The sequence below is a fragment of the Oncorhynchus mykiss genome, chromosome 17 (assembly GCF_057628025.1).
Source record: "Oncorhynchus mykiss isolate SJ-2025 chromosome 17, ASM5762802v1, whole genome shotgun sequence".
NCBI lineage: Eukaryota > Metazoa > Chordata > Actinopteri > Salmoniformes > Salmonidae > Oncorhynchus > Oncorhynchus mykiss.
Window position 1 is genome coordinate 9,038,467 of NC_143038.1, and position 15,852 is coordinate 9,054,318.

At 45.4% G+C, this 15,852-nt stretch overlaps 2 protein-coding genes across 2 annotated transcripts; both read left to right on the forward strand.

The window, feature by feature from the left end:
- Positions 1-3,227: 3,227 nt before the first annotated feature.
- Positions 3,228-4,946, forward strand: LOC118940386 (uncharacterized). Its single transcript, XM_090204239.1, has one exon. The coding sequence runs from the start codon at positions 3,228-3,230 to the stop codon at positions 4,470-4,472; it is 1,245 nt and encodes a 414-aa protein (XP_090060365.1). The 3' UTR covers positions 4,473-4,946.
- A 5,977-nt stretch (positions 4,947-10,923) lies between these two features.
- Positions 10,924-12,639, forward strand: LOC118940385 (uncharacterized). Its single transcript, XM_090204240.1, has one exon. It carries the CDS (start codon positions 10,924-10,926, stop codon positions 12,166-12,168), a length of 1,245 nt encoding a protein of 414 aa, XP_090060366.1. The 3' UTR covers positions 12,169-12,639.
- The last annotated feature ends 3,213 nt before the right edge of the window (positions 12,640-15,852 follow it).

Here is a 15,852-nt window from a genome sequence, read left to right on the forward strand (position 1 = left end):
AGTTTACAACGAGATAATAACACCATTAAGACACATGGACCACCTACTAGTTAGAACTAATAGTATTGTAATTCTGATTCTAATTCTAAGGTTAACCCTTATGTGACATGTCACTTAGTACCACCATGCCTATGGTGAAATAGGTGGTTTCTATGGTGATATGATTTCCCCACTGTTGTTATATGTCTCAGAACCTTGTGCCGAAGCCCCCACAAGGCCCCAGGCCCAGCCGAGAGGCAAATATAGCAAAGGCAGAAAAGAAGGCCAGAGAGGTTATCAAGGCTAAAAAGTCTAGGGAGGCTAAGTCAGGGGTGATATACGCAAGCCGCCAAGTAGTTGGTGTGTTGGCACTGCCTCAAACTCTTATATCTCGAACAACCAGTTACAGTGAGTATTGATCTCCACTTCCAAAAATCTTGGATTTTTTGATGCAATTCTAAAAGGATATATGGTGGAAGGATCCACTATTATCTACGACTCTCCTCTTTCTGTAGGTGTCCTGCCAGCTATCAAGAAGGGCACTAAAGTTACTCAAATGGAGACAACAGGTGGGGGTATTGGTGACACAGTGTTTATTTCTGATTATACAACTTCAATAGAATCTTTACGGTGGTCACTAGCTTGTTCGGTGGTAATTCTGATTGTCTTCTGTTTCAGAAACCCCAGGTCCCCTGACACCTAATGATGGGGAGATAATGATCTCCTCTCCATCTGTTGATGACCTCCTGACCCCAAAGAGTGATGTGACGTCCGAGGCTAAGAGCGATGAAGCCTCCTGTCCAATTTCACCTGAGGCGTTCTCTCTAACGAACTTCCTGAAGTCTCACCCGTGAGTCCTGCTGTGAACCTCTATATGTGCAGAACAAATATAATCTATGTAAACACTAGTTTAAGTTGCCAATGATTCCTGGTGTTTGTTTGTTTTCCAGTCAGAGAAAGCTTATCAGGAAGTTCCTCAAACAAATGGTAAGTCCCGCATTTTTTCTGCTTTCAAGGGTGGAGTGATCATTGGAAACAACTATCTTGTAACATAAAAACTACTAGCTGTCAGATTGTTTTCTGTTTCTCTTTCTAAGAACGTGACAATAGGCGACCTGGACGAAACCATCGAGTGGGTGGTGTGTGTCTCCAGTGAGGTGTTCCTCCCAGTGATGGCTCTGCACAGGACCTCCAGACCAGAGTCGTCAGACTCGTCCCGCTGGGGGTCAGGTGTGCTCCAGATCGTCTCTGAAAAGTTCCACCAGCGGAGTTCTGAGCCGAAGGGAAGGCTCCTGGGCGGGCAGCCGCCCACTCCCCCTTCTGAGACCGACAAGGAGCTTCAGGGCATAGCAGATCTGTCTGTGGGTAACATCCTGAAAAGGGCCCAGGAGGACCTCTTCTCTTCTGGTGAGGATGACCTGGAGAACACCCATCCAGGTATTACTCTGACAGAAGAGAAGCTGTCCAGAATATTCTCAGAGCTGTTCAGGGATGCCTGTGAGAGTGCCCAGGAGGCCGCCAGACGGATCCACCACATGAGGTCTGGAAGAGGCAACAACAGCCAGAATGGGAGTTGGCCTGGGTCGTCACAGGGATCGAGCAAATCCAACATGCCAGAGTTGGGAGAACTGGGGTCAGTGAGGAGTCCCAAGGGAAGTGACGTCCATAAAGTCCTTAGCGAGGGGTCCCTCCCTGTCTTTGCCCTGTTTGAGGAGAGGCCAGGGGAAGTTGGGGAGACCAGCAGCCCTGCTGGGGAGATGGACGAGACACAGACTGCCAGCACTCCCAGCATTCCCCGGTCTGGGCATGGCGGCAGAAGGAGTAGCCAGACCACCACTCCCACCCCCGGCCACAGAGAGGCAGGATTCACAGCCAGTAACATCTTTGATGTTATTATTCATCTGGCGCACTCTGACACTGACCGGGAACTCCACCAGGAGTTCAGCAGTGAGGATGATGTTTCACTGAATGACATCATGGACATGAAGTCAACCCCGGCAGTGGAGCCCCTGGGTCAGATCCTGTCCTCATGGAAGCTGGTCAACATGATCTTCAGGGGGAAGGTCCACTACTTTGGGAAGGAGCTCATCTGCAAGGTGTATCAGATGCTTCTGGACACCGGTATGGGCAGGAGGCCAATGGCCCGCCAGAGCAGGTCCGAGCCCATCCTGAAAGACCTGGCTGACAACCGTAGGCTCTCCAATGAATTCTTCACAGACGTGCTGTACATGTTCATCCAACGGGCCATTAAGAATCTGCTGGAGAACTTCTTGGGTCTGCCGACCACCCCACCAGGCAGAGACATTATGTGGAATGACAACTTTAACTGGATGTATAGGGACGGCTGGGGGAACACCCCCACATCCAGCGAGGAGGAATTGTGGGACAGCGACTCCACCTGGTCAAGTGGGCATGGGGAGGAGGAAGGGACAGAGTCCCGTGGGAGGTGGGCCGCTCTGTTGGAGAAGGGCAGCTTCCTGACCCTCCAGTCCTCCAGCTCCCTCTCCCTCTCCGATGACAACAAGGAGGCACTAGGTTAGTTATTATGATGTTTTTACCATCTTTTGCACCCGCACATTCCCCTTCTTTCTTTTCTCTTGTTGTCAGTAATGGTATTTTCATTTTCTCTCCCCTTTTTTTCTTATTTTTCTATACAGTGTTTGGAGACATTTTATGTGTGAAGTATTACTTTGAAACAAATGTCAAACTCATTCTATAGAAGGCCGGGTTTCTGCAGGTTTTCACTCCACCCTTGATTGATGAATTAAGGTCACTAATTAGTTAGAAACTCCTCTCACCTGGTTGTCTAGGTCTTAATTGAAAGGAAAAAACTAAAACCCGCAGACACTCGGCCCCCCCATGGAATGAGTTTGACACCCCTGTATTAAATAAATGTTGATTTGACCAGGGGCCGTCTGCCAAGTCCTGACCACCAGGGTGGGAGACATCCTGAACAGTACCTGCAACGACGATTGCAAGGCCAGGCTCATCATCCAGAAAGGTACACTTATAACCTGTTTTACCCATATGACCAGTAATAACAGTGTAATAACCTGTGTAATAACCCGTGTATTACCATTATAGTAAATGTGCTAGATACTGCATAGTGTTATACATGAATGTGGCTTTGAACCATTTCAGAATATGAGTGTATTTTCTTAGGATTGGATTCCGGTGCCAGGGAAAGGTTCCCTGACTTTCCGTGTCCCTCTTCACCCAAGGACGAAGAGGAGGTGGTTGTGAGTGCCATGACTGTCTCATACCCTAAACCCTCCACCTCAACCCAGGCAGCATGGGCAGCTCCTGCCCAGACTCTGGATGTTTTTCTGCCCAGACCCTGCCTGGATGAAGAAGAGGTAGTGCCCAGCACCTCCTTGAAGGACAACTCTGTGACGACCACCCATGCAGCACTGGCAGCTCCTTCCCAGACCCTGGTAGAAGAGGTGGGAGAAGCTGAGGTGTCCAACGTGAGTGAGTGCTCCCTGATGCCCACCAAGGCCCTTGAGAAGATTCCCTCCCTCCTACCAGGCAAGATCCTTATCGAGGAGGACACCCTCAGTTGCAGCACTCCCTGGGCCACCGTCATGAGCCCCCAGACCCTGAAGTTTATCCTCCACGGCATCATGTGCCGACTGGAGGCCTCAGAGTCCCCCCAGACAAGGAGGGCCAATGACCCCTTCAGGCTGATGAAGGATCTCTTTCTGGAGGTCCAGCATGCCCTGAAGTATGCTGACATCTCTGTCCTCTTTGGCCTGGAGGAGAGCATCCAATTCATTGGGGAGGATGCGGTGAAGGCCATCGTGAAGACTGCAGCTAAAAGATTGTCCCTGCGTTCGGACTCCAACCGGGCTCAACTGCGTGCCGCGCGCTCTGGTGGTGAGGCAGCCATCAGGTGCATGGCGGACACCATCACACAAGTCATAGATGACTATTCCGAGGACTGGAGTTCCGGCGGCCATTTTGGAGCCAGGAGGAGCCGTGCTAGTGGGAGGTCACACTCCTCAACCTCCTCAAGGAGTGACGTCACCCTCACCGAGGAGCTCCTGGCCCGGAGAGAATCCCTTGAAGAGGACCTAGCGGAGATGGCTGATGACAGCACTGGTTTGGAGAAGACCATTGTAAGCTCAGCCATCTCTGCCAAGTCCCAGGTAATTAGCTACATTTCTGAGAGCTCCGAGCCCAACAGCTGTGCCCTCTTCACAGACCTCGAGGACATCACCTCCACACATGTGAGACAGACAAGAACTAGTAGATCGTTTAGTTATTTGGGCTGTTTGATTGTGAGGCATCAACTCAAATCTGTTTCTCTCTCTACGAAGGAGAAGGATAAGGAAGAGGCTATGAAGGAAGAAGTGAGGAAGTCAGGAAAGAAGAGGCGAAGAAATAACAAGGACCAGAAGAAGAACAAGGTGTCTCCTCTTGGCAATGATAGTAAGTCCTCATTTCTGTCAGTCAACATGTGCGTCTGTCTTCAGCACACTATTGTAATGTAAGGACGGGAGACTATGATGAAGTTATCAGGGTCTTATTCATTAGCCACTAAATGGAAGAGAACAGACTAAAACAGGGAGGAACTAACCCTAACCCTAACCCTAATAACAAATTATTGTTTTTGTTTTCTGTTTCAAAACATTTTGCTACTGTGTGCCTGAATGAACACGACCCTGATTTCATGCCCTGTTCTATGTCACCTGTTCAGGTACTGTGGCTGCAGATGAGCCGAAGAAAAAACAGGCTCTCCTCCCGCGGATCACAGCTGCCCTGGCAAGACTATTTTGCTTCCCCTGCAAAAAAAGATGCAAAAAGTAACTGTGCAGAGACGAGTTTGGGAAACCCTGATACCACCTCCCACAACCCACTTTCTAAAAAAACATCAGTGCCACCAGAAGAGGGAGACAACCCCCCCCTATTCACAACTCATTTTATTACCCTCCCCCATTTAATTTAATAAACACAACTTTCAGCTATTTTGATCTTCTTTACTTTTTTTTTTACAGACCCACCTGCATGCTATAGATTTGTAAGGTCAATTTGCTGTGTACTGTATACAGTATCATTGTTATGAGTAGGTTCACTGTGTCAGTCATTATTTTTACCTTTATTTAACTAGGCAAGTTAGTTTAGAACAAATTCTTATTTTCAATGACGACCTAGGAACATTGGGTTAACTGCCTTGTTCAGGGGCACAACGACAGATATTTTAGGCTACCTGTCGCTATATAGGTATAGGCTAAATGCCCTAACCTAATTGCAATTTACATAATAAGAGTTACATTAGAATAATTCCCTAATTTTATCTTTCTTGAGAGGGAATACATCTCTAATACACTATACTCAATACCATACAGTAAGCACAGAGAGGACAGGGGAGATAGGGTGGACAGCTCCCTGTCTAGTAGTTGTAGCCTGTAGCTAGTTATACGTCTTCTTGAGGAAGCGCCGACAGACGGACAGCTGTGCGAGTTCGCATTTTCCAATAAAACAGCAGCACGAGCGATGGCTTCGGCGTAGCATGTCGTACAGTATTTTTCACACGGCGGTGAAGTCGACATTGTGAAAGTTTTGTTCTGTGCTAGTTTCGTGGTGTCCGTGTGTTGGCATGACATAGCAGCTACGAGCAAGAGCCGCTTCGATTATGGGAACATTCAGGTAGGCATTACTGTTTTATTTATAAATGTATTATTTACTGTTGTTCTTGTTATAATTGCATGTGTCACATAAATATTTGTTATGCATGTAGATGGATCGAGCGAAGTTTACGTTTATGCTCCAAAGACCCTGTGTATTTTTACATTGAGGAAGCCTTAATCTTCATCAGAGGTTACTCACTGTGATAGCCTTATTCAGCAATAATGTAAACATTTCTGATTTCTGTAAATTATAGCTACGTATGACTAGGTTTCCTCACCAAGAAATTATTTCTGAATTTAGATTCGAATCGATTAGATTAATTTATTAGTCACATACATAGCGTCGCAGATGTAATTGCAGGGTACAGTGAAATTCTTAAGATCTGAACTCCCAACAGTGCAGGTCAAAAAGATAAGCGAATGAAACAATATTAATATTAATAATAATATACACCATATATACATATTTATTTACAACATTTACAAACCAACAGCCTGCATTCATCCAGTTTGTATAAATGATGATAGAAGTGTGACATGACTGTAATGAGTATCTTGGACAAATAGGCAGTTGGCTTAATAAAACATTTATTCATAATTGGCAATATGTGGGCCTGCCCTGATTATATCAGCTTACCACATCTGTCTTCCCTCACCAAACCCATCAATGATTAGATTTATTTGACCATAATAATTTGTTTGGTCCATATTATTGACACTAAATAGATGTTATTTTAACCGTAGCTGTTAAAAGTCCAACAGTGGGAGTGTGCAGCAGACTAATGATGGCGCGACTTTAATTCCTGACTATTTCATTTATGGCCAACAGAGGGCAACATTTATCCATAAAATACGATTAAACCTCACTGAACCAAAGTGAATAGGGTTACATTGTAAACTTTATAGAGATTTCGTATGTGATCAGAAACGATGCATTCATTTCCCAGAGTGGTCGCACTGTGTTATTGTAGTTGACGTAATCGTGTACAATGGCATGACGTAATATATGAGCCTATGACGTAAACGCACTCAAGAGAAGGTTCAGTGCCTACTTCTGGCTCAGTTGAGTTGATGATTTACAAAGGAGAGTCATCCTCATGTTCAAATAAATCACTTTGAGTGGACAAAGATGACATTCTGTGAGTACAGCAAAACGGGCAAAGATTTTGTAAAAAAAAAAATTGAAATGTATTTTAAAATGTATTTGTTTATAAAAAATGTCAGGTCCAATCTGAAGGGTGCCTGAAAGCACAATGGATAGAAATCATAAACGGTTGAGAATAATTCTTCAAAAAGTAAGTCTCATAAGTGATTAAAAAAATGTTTTTGTTAATTCTGGGGCTTTCTCTCTTGATATGTAATGGGGCTATCTTCTTGGTAGTATAGCCTATATGCTGCAAAAACAGATTGACATGATTTATAGTTGGAAAAGTGGGCATAATAATGGAGGGCTTAAGTTAAATGTATTTCCTTATGATCTGTACCCCAGGCTGGGACCCTCCAAGCTAGCGCTGGAGAGCAGGTGCTCCAGACAGACGTCATTTCCGCTGGCCATGATGGAGTAAGGCTGCCAGCCCTGGGAGACTGCCCCAAGGACAGCCCTCTAAAGGTAAGAAACAGCTTTTAGTTCTGATGCAAAACGTCTGGTTGTAACGGAGACCAGTTGGTTGTAATCTAGTAATATGATGTGTTGAAAACCAGTTTACAATGAGATAATAACACCATTAAGACACATGGACCACCTACTAGTTAGAACTAATAGTATTGGAATTCTGATTTTAGTTCTGATTGTAATTCTAAGGTTATGATTTATAATTGGAGAAGCGGGCATAATAATGGAGGGCTTAAGTTAAATGTATTTCCTTATGATCTGTACCCCAGGCTGGGACCCTCCAAGCTAGCGCTGGAGAGCAGGTGCTCCAGACAGACGTCATTTCCGCTGGCCATGATGGAGTAAGGCTGCCAGCCCTGGGAGACTGCCCCAAGGACAGCTCTCTAAAGGTAAGATACAGCTTTTAGTTCTGATGCAAAACATCTGGTTGTAACGGAGACCAGTTGTAATCTAGTAATATGACGGGTTTAAAACCAGTTTACAACGAGATAATAACACCATTAAGACACATGGACCACCTACTAGTTAGAACTAATAGTATTGTAATTCTGATTCTAATTCTAAGGTTAACCCTTATGTGACATGTCACTTAGTACCACCATGCCTATGGTGAAATAGGTGGTTTCTATGGTGATATGATTTCCCCACTGTTGTTATATGTCTCAGAACCTTGTGCCGAAGCCCCCACAAGGCCCCAGACCCAGCCGAGAGGCCAATATAGCAAAGGCAGAAAAGAAGGCCAGAGAGGTTATCAAGGCTAAAAAGTCTAGGGAGGCTAAGTCAGGGGTGATATACGCAAGCCGCCAAGTAGTTGGTGTGTTGGCACTGCCTCAAACTCTTATATCTCGAACAACCAGTTACAGTGAGTATTGATCTCCACTTCCAAAAATCTTGGATTTTTTGATGCAATTCTAAAAGGATATATGGTGGAAGGATCCACTATTATCTACGACTCTCCTCTTTCTGTAGGTGTCCTGCCAGCTATCAAGAAGGGCACTAAAGTTACTCAAATGGAGACAACAGGTGGGGGTATTGGTGACACAGTGTTTATTTCTGATTATACAACTTCAATAGAATCTTTACGGTGGTCACTAGCTTGTTCGGTGGTAATTCTGATTGTCTTCTGTTTCAGAAACCCCAGGTCCCCTGACACCTAATGATGGGGAGATAATGATCTCCTCTCCATCTGTTGATGACCTCCTGACCCCAAAGAGTGATGTGACGTCCGAGGCTAAGAGCGATGATGCCTCCTGTCCAATTTCACCTGAGGCGTTCTCTCTAACGAACTTCCTGAAGTCTCACCCGTGAGTCCTGCTGTGAACCTCTATATGTGCAGAACAAATATAATCTATGTAAACACTAGTTTAAGTTGCCAATGATTCCTGGTGTTTGTTTGTTTTCCAGTCAGAGAAAGCTTATCAGGAAGTTCCTCAAACAAATGGTAAGTCCCGCATTTTTTCTGCTTTCAAGGGTGGAGTGATCATTGGAAACAACTATCTTGTAACATAAAAACTACTAGCTGTCAGATTGTTTTCTGTTTCTCTTTCTAAGAACGTGACAATAGGCGACCTGGACGAAATCATCGAGTGGGTGGTGTGTGTCTCCAGTGAGGTGTTCCTCCCAGTGATGGCTCTGCACAGGACCTCCAGACCAGAGTCGTCAGACTCGTCCCGCTGGGGGTCAGGTGTGCTCCAGATCGTCTCTGAAAAGTTCCACCAGCGGAGTTCTGAGCCGAAGGGAAGGCTCCTGGGCGGGCAGCCGCCCACTCCCCCTTCTGAGAACGACAAGGAGCTTCAGGGCATAGCAGATCTGTCTGTGGGTAACATCCTGAAAAGGGCCCAGGAGGACCTCTTCTCTTCTGGCGAGGATGACCTGGAGAACACCCATCCAGGTATTACTCTGACAGAAGAGAAGCTGTCCAGAATCTTCTCAGAGCTGTTCAGGGATGCCTGTGAGAGTGCCCAGGAGGCCGCCAGACAGATCCACCACATGAGGACTGGAAGAGGCAACAACAGCCAGAATGGGAGTTGGCCTGGGTCGTCACAGGGATCAAGCAAATCCAACATGCCAGAGTTGGGAGAACTGGGGTCAGTGAGGAGTCCCAAGGGAAGTGACGTCCATAAAGTCCTTAGCGAGGGGTCCCTCCCTGTCTTTGCCCTGTTTGAGGAGAGGCCAGGGGAAGTTGGGGAGACCAGCAGCCCTGCTGGGGAGATGGACGAGACACAGACTGCCAGCACTCCCAGCATTCCCCGGTCTGGGCATGGCGGCAGAAGGAGTAGCCAGACCACCACTCCCACCCCCGGCCACAGAGAGGCAGGATTCACAGCCAGTAACATCTTTGATGTTATTATTCATCTGGCGCACTCTGACACTGACCGGGAACTCCACCAGGAGTTCAGCAGTGAGGATGATGTTTCACTGAATGACATCATGGACATGAAGTCAACCCCGGCAGTGGAGCCCCTGGGTCAGATCCTGTCCTCATGGAAGCTGGTCAACATGATCTTCAGGGGGAAGGTCCACTACTTTGGGAAGGAGCTCATCTGCAAGGTGTATCAGATGCTTCTGGACACCGGTATGGGCAGGAGGCCAATGGCCCGCCAGAGCAGGTCCGAGCCCATCCTGAAAGACCTGGCTGCCAACCGTAGGCTCTCCAATGAATTCTTCACAGACGTGCTGTACATGTTCATCCAACGGGCCATTAAGAATCTGCTGGAGAACTTCTTGGGTCTGCCGACCACCCCACCAGGCAGAGACATTATGTGGAATGACAACTTTAACTGGATGTATAGGGACGGCTGGGGGAACACCCCCACATCCAGCGAGGAGGAATTGTGGGACAGCGACTCCACCTGGTCAAGTGGGCATGGGGAGGAGGAAGGGACAGAGTCCCGTGGGAGGTGGGCCGCTCTGTTGGAGAAGGGCAGCTTCCTGACCCTCCAGTCCTCCAGCTCCCTCTCCCTCTCCGATGACAACAAGGAGGCACTAGGTTAGTTATTATGATGTTTTTACCATCTTTTGTACCCGCACATTCCCCTTCTTTCTTTTCTCTTGTTGTCAGTAATGGTATTTTCCTTTTCTCTCCCCTTTTTTTCTTATTTTTCTATACAGTGTTTGGAGACATTTTATGTGTGAAGTATTACTTTGAATCAAATGTCAAACTCATTCTATAGAAGGCCGGGTTTCTGCAGGTTTTCACTCCACCCTTGATTGATGAATTAAGGTCACTAATTAGTTAGAAACTCCTCTCACCTGGTTGTCTAGGTCTTAATTGAAAGGAAAAAACTAAAACCCGCAGACACTCGGCCCCCCCATGGAATGAGTTTGACACCCCTGTATTAAATAAATGTTGATTTGACCAGGGGCCGTCTGCCAAGTCCTGACCACCAGGGTGGGAGACATCCTGAACAGTACCTGCAACGACGATTGCAAGGCCAGGCTCATCATCCAGAAAGGTACACTTATAACCTGTTTTACCCATATGACCAGTAATAACAGTGTAATAACCTGTGTAATAACCCGTGTATTACCATTATAGTAAATGTGCTAGATACTGCATAGTGTTATACATGAATGTGGCTTTGAACCATTTCAGAATATGAGTGTATTTTCTTAGGATTGGATTCCGGTGCCAGGGAAAGGTTCCCTGACTTTCCGTGTCCCTCTTCACCCAAGGACGAAGAGGAGGTGGTTGTGAGTGCCATGACTGTCTCATACCCTAAACCCTCCACCTCAACCCAGGCAGCATGGGCAGCTCCTGCCCAGACTCTGGATGTTTTTCTGCCCAGACCCTGCCTGGATGAAGAAGAGGTAGTGCCCAGCACCTCCTTGAAGGACAACTCTGTGACGACCACCCATGCAGCACTGGCAGCTCCTTCCCAGACCCTGGTAGAAGAGGTGGGAGAAGCTGAGGTGTCCAACGTGAGTGAGTGCTCCCTGATGCCCACCAAGGCCCTTGAGAAGATTCCCTCCCTCCTACCAGGCAAGATCCTTATCGAGGAGGACACCCTCAGTTGCAGCACTCCCTGGGCCACCGTCATGAGCCCCCAGACCCTGAAGTTTATCCTCCACGGCATCATGTGCCGACTGGAGGCCTCAGAGTCCCCCCAGACAAGGAGGGCCAATGACCCCTTCAGGCTGATGAAGGATCTCTTTCTGGAGGTCCAGCATGCCCTGAAGTATGCTGACATCTCTGTCCTCTTTGGCCTGGAGGAGAGCATCCAATTCATTGGGGAGGATGCGGTGAAGGCCATCGTGAAGACTGCAGCTAAAAGATTGTCCCTGCGTTCGGACTCCAACCGGGCTCAACTGCGTGCCGCGCGCTCTGGTGGTGAGGCAGCCATCAGGTGCATGGCGGACACCATCACACAAGTCATAGATGACTATTCCGAGGACTGGAGTTCCGGCGGCCATTTTGGAGCCAGGAGGAGCCGTGCTAGTGGGAGGTCACACTCCTCAACCTCCTCAAGGAGTGACGTCACCCTCACCGAGGAGCTCCTGGCCCGGAGGGAATCCCTTGAAGAGGACCTAGCGGAGATGGCTGATGACAGCACTGGTTTGGAGAAGACCATTGTAAGCTCAGCCATCTCTGCCAAGTCCCAGGTAATTAGCTACATTTCTGAGAGCTCCGAGCCCAACAGCTGTGCCCTCTTCACAGACCTCGAGGACATCACCTCCACACATGTGAGACAGACAAGAACTAGTAGATCGTTTAGTTATTTGGGCTGTTTGATTGTGAGGCATCAACTCAAATCTGTTTCTCTCTCTACGAAGGAGAAGGATAAGGAAGAGGCTATGAAGGAAGAAGTGAGGAAGTCAGGAAAGAAGAGGCGAAGAAATAACAAGGACCAGAAGAAGAACAAGGTGTCTCCTCTTGGCAATGATAGTAAGTCCTCATTTCTGTCAGTCAACATGTGCGTCTGTCTTCAGCACACTATTGTAATGTAAGGACGGGAGACTATGATGAAGTTATCAGGGTCTTATTCATTAGCCACTAAATGGAAGAGAACAGACTAAAACAGGGAGGAACTAACCCTAACCCTAACCCTAATAACAAATTATTGTTTTTGTTTTCTGTTTCAAAACATTTTGCTACTGTGTGCCTGAATGAACACGACCCTGATTTCATGCCCTGTTCTATGTCACCTGTTCAGGTACTGTGGCTGCAGATGAGCCGAAGAAAAAACAGGCTCTCCTCCCGCGGATCACAGCTGCCCTGGCAAGACTATTTTGCTTCCCCTGCAAAAAAAGATGCAAAAAGTAACTGCAGAGACGAGTTTGGGAAACCCTGATACCACCTCCCACAACCCACTTTCTAAAAAAACATCAGTGCCACCAGAAGAGGGAGACAACCCCCCCCTATTCACAACTCATTTTATTACCCTCCCCCATTTAATTTAATAAACACAACTTTCAGCTATTTTGATCTTCTTTACTTTTTTTTTTACAGACCCACCTGCATGCTATAGATTTGTAAGGTCAATTTGCTGTGTACTGTATACAGTATCATTGTTATGAGTAGGTTCACTGTGTCAGTCATTATTTTTACCTTTATTTAACTAGGCAAGTTAGTTTAGAACAAATTCTTATTTTCAATGACGACCTAGGAACATTGGGTTAACTGCCTTGTTCAGGGGCACAACGACAGATATTTTAGGCTACCTGTCGCTATATAGGTATAGGCTAAATGCCCTAACCTAATTGCAATTTACATAATAAGAGTTACATTAGAATAATTCCCTAATTTTATCTTTCTTGAGAGGGAATACATCTCTAATACACTATACTCAATACCATACAGTAAGCACAGAGAGGACAGGGGAGATAGGGTGGACAGCTCCCTGTCTAGTAGTTGTAGCCTGTAGCTAGTTATACGTCTTCTTGAGGAAGCGCCGACAGACGGACAGCTGTGCGAGTTCGCATTTTCCAATAAAACAGCAGCACGAGCGATGGCTTCGGCGTAGCATGTCGTACCGTATTTTTCACACGGCGGTGAAGTCGACATTGTGAAAGTTTTGTTCTGTGCTAGTTTCGTGGTGTCCGTGTGTTGGCATGACATAGCAGCTACGAGCAAGAGCCGCTTCGATTATGGGAACATTCAGGTAGGCATTACTGTTTTATTTATAAATGTATTATTTACTGTTGTTCTTGTTATAATTGCATGTGTCACATAAATATTTGTTATGCATGTAGATGGATCGAGCGAAGTTTACGTTTATGCTCCAAAGACCCTGTGTATTTTTACATTGAGGAAGCCTTAATCTTCATCAGAGGTTACTCACTGTGATAGCCTTATTCAGCAATAATGTAAACATTTCTGATTTCTGTAAATTATAGCTACGTATGACTAGGTTTCCTCACCAAGAAATTATTTCTGAATTTAGATTCGAATCGATTAGATTAATTTATTAGTCACATACATAGCGTCGCAGATGTAATTGCAGGGTACAGTGAAATTCTTAAGATCTGAACTCCCAACAGTGCAGGTCAAAAAGATAAGCGAATGAAACAATATTAATATTAATAATAATATACACCATATATACATATTTATTTACAACATTTACAAACCAACAGCCTGCATTCATCCAGTTTGTATAAATGATGATAGAAGTGTGACATGACTGTAATGAGTATCTTGGACAAATAGGCAGTTGGCTTAATAAAACATTTATTCATAATTGGCAATATGTGGGCCTGCCCTGATTATATCAGCTTACCACATCTGTCTTCCCTCACCAAACCCATCAATGATTAGATTTATTTGACCATAATAATTTGTTTGGTCCATATTATTGACACTAAATAGATGTTATTTTAACCGTAGCTGTTAAAAGTCCAACAGTGGGAGTGTGCAGCAGACTAATGATGGCGCGACTTTAATTCCTGACTATTTCATTTATGGCCAACAGAGGGCAACATTTATCCATAAAATACGATTAAACCTCACTGAACCAAAGTGAATTGGGTTACATTGTAAACTTTATAGAGATTTCGTATGTGATCAGAAACGATGCATTCATTTCCCAGAGTGGTCGCACTGTGTTATTGTAGTTGACGTAATCGTGTACAATGGCATGACGTAATATATGAGCCTATGACTTAAACGCACTCAAGAGAAGGTTCAGTGCTTACTTCTGGCTCAGTTGAGTTGATGATTTACAAAGGAGAGTCATCCTCATGTTCAAATAAATCACTTTGAGTGGACAAAGATGACATTCTGTGAGTACAGCAAAACGGGCAAAGATTTTGTAAAAAAAAAAATTGAAATGTATTTTAAAATGTATTTGTTTATAAAAAATGTCAGGTCCAATCTGAAGGGTGCCTGAAAGCACAATGGATAGAAATCATAAACGGTTGAGAATAATTCTTCAAAAAGTAAGTCTCATAAGTGATTAAAAAAATGTTTTTGTTAATTCTGGGGCTTTCTCTCTTGATATGTAATGGGGCTATCTTCTTGGTAGTATAGCCTATATGCTGCAAAAACAGATTGACATGATTTATAGTTGGAAAAGTGGGCATAATAATGGAGGGCTTAAGTTAAATGTATTTCCTTATGATCTGTACCCCAGGCTGGGACCCTCCAAGCTAGCGCTGGAGAGCAGGTGCTCCAGACAGACGTCATTTCCGCTGGCCATGATGGAGTAAGGCTGCCAGCCCTGGGAGACTGCCCCAAGGACAGCCCTCTAAAGGTAAGATACAGCTTTTAGTTCTGATGCAAAACGTCTGGTTGTAACGGAGACCAGTTGGTTGTAATCTAGTAATATGATGTGTTGAAAACCAGTTTACAATGAGATAATAACACCATTAAGACACATGGACCACCTACTAGTTAGAACTAATAGTATTGGAATTCTGATTTTAGTTCTGATTGTAATTCTAAGGTTATGATTTATAATTGGAGAAGCGGGCATAATAATGGAGGGCTTAAGTTAAATGTATTTCCTTATGATCTGTACCCCAGGCTGGGACCCTCCAAGCTAGCGCTGGAGAGCAGGTGCTCCAGACAGACGTCATTTCCGCTGGCCATGATGGAGTAAGGCTGCCAGCCCTGGGAGACTGCCCCAAGGACAGCTCTCTAAAGGTAAGATACAGCTTTTAGTTCTGATGCAAAACATCTGGTTGTAACGGAGACCAGTTGTAATCTAGTAATATGACGGGTTTAAAACCAGTTTACAACGAGATAATAACACCATTAAGACACATGGACCACCTACTAGTTAGAACTAATAGTATTGTAATTCTGATTCTAATTCTAAGGTTAACCCTTATGTGACATGTCACTTAGTACCACCATGCCTATGGTGAAATAGGTGGTTTCTATGGTGATATGATTTCCCCACTGTTGTTATATGTCTCAGAACCTTGTGCCGAAGCCCCCACAAGGCCCCAGGCCCAGCCGAGAGGCCAATATAGCAAAGGCAGAAAAGAAGGCCAGAGAGGTTATCAAGGCTAAAAAGTCTAGGGAGGCTAAGTCAGGGGTGATATACGCAAGCCGCCAAGTAGTTGGTGTGTTGGCACTGCCTCAAACTCTTATATCTCGAACAACCAGTTACAGTGAGTATTGATCTCCACTTCCAAAAATCTTGGATTTTTTGATGCAATTCTAAAAGGATATATGGTGGAAGGATC

Bases quoted from the DNA above. Each gene is read 5' to 3' on its own strand.
- LOC118940385 (XM_090204240.1), top strand. From the start codon at position 10,924: ATGACTGTCTCATACCCTAAACCCTCCACCTCAACCCAGGCAGCATGG.
- LOC118940386 (XM_090204239.1), top strand. From the start codon at position 3,228: ATGACTGTCTCATACCCTAAACCCTCCACCTCAACCCAGGCAGCATGG.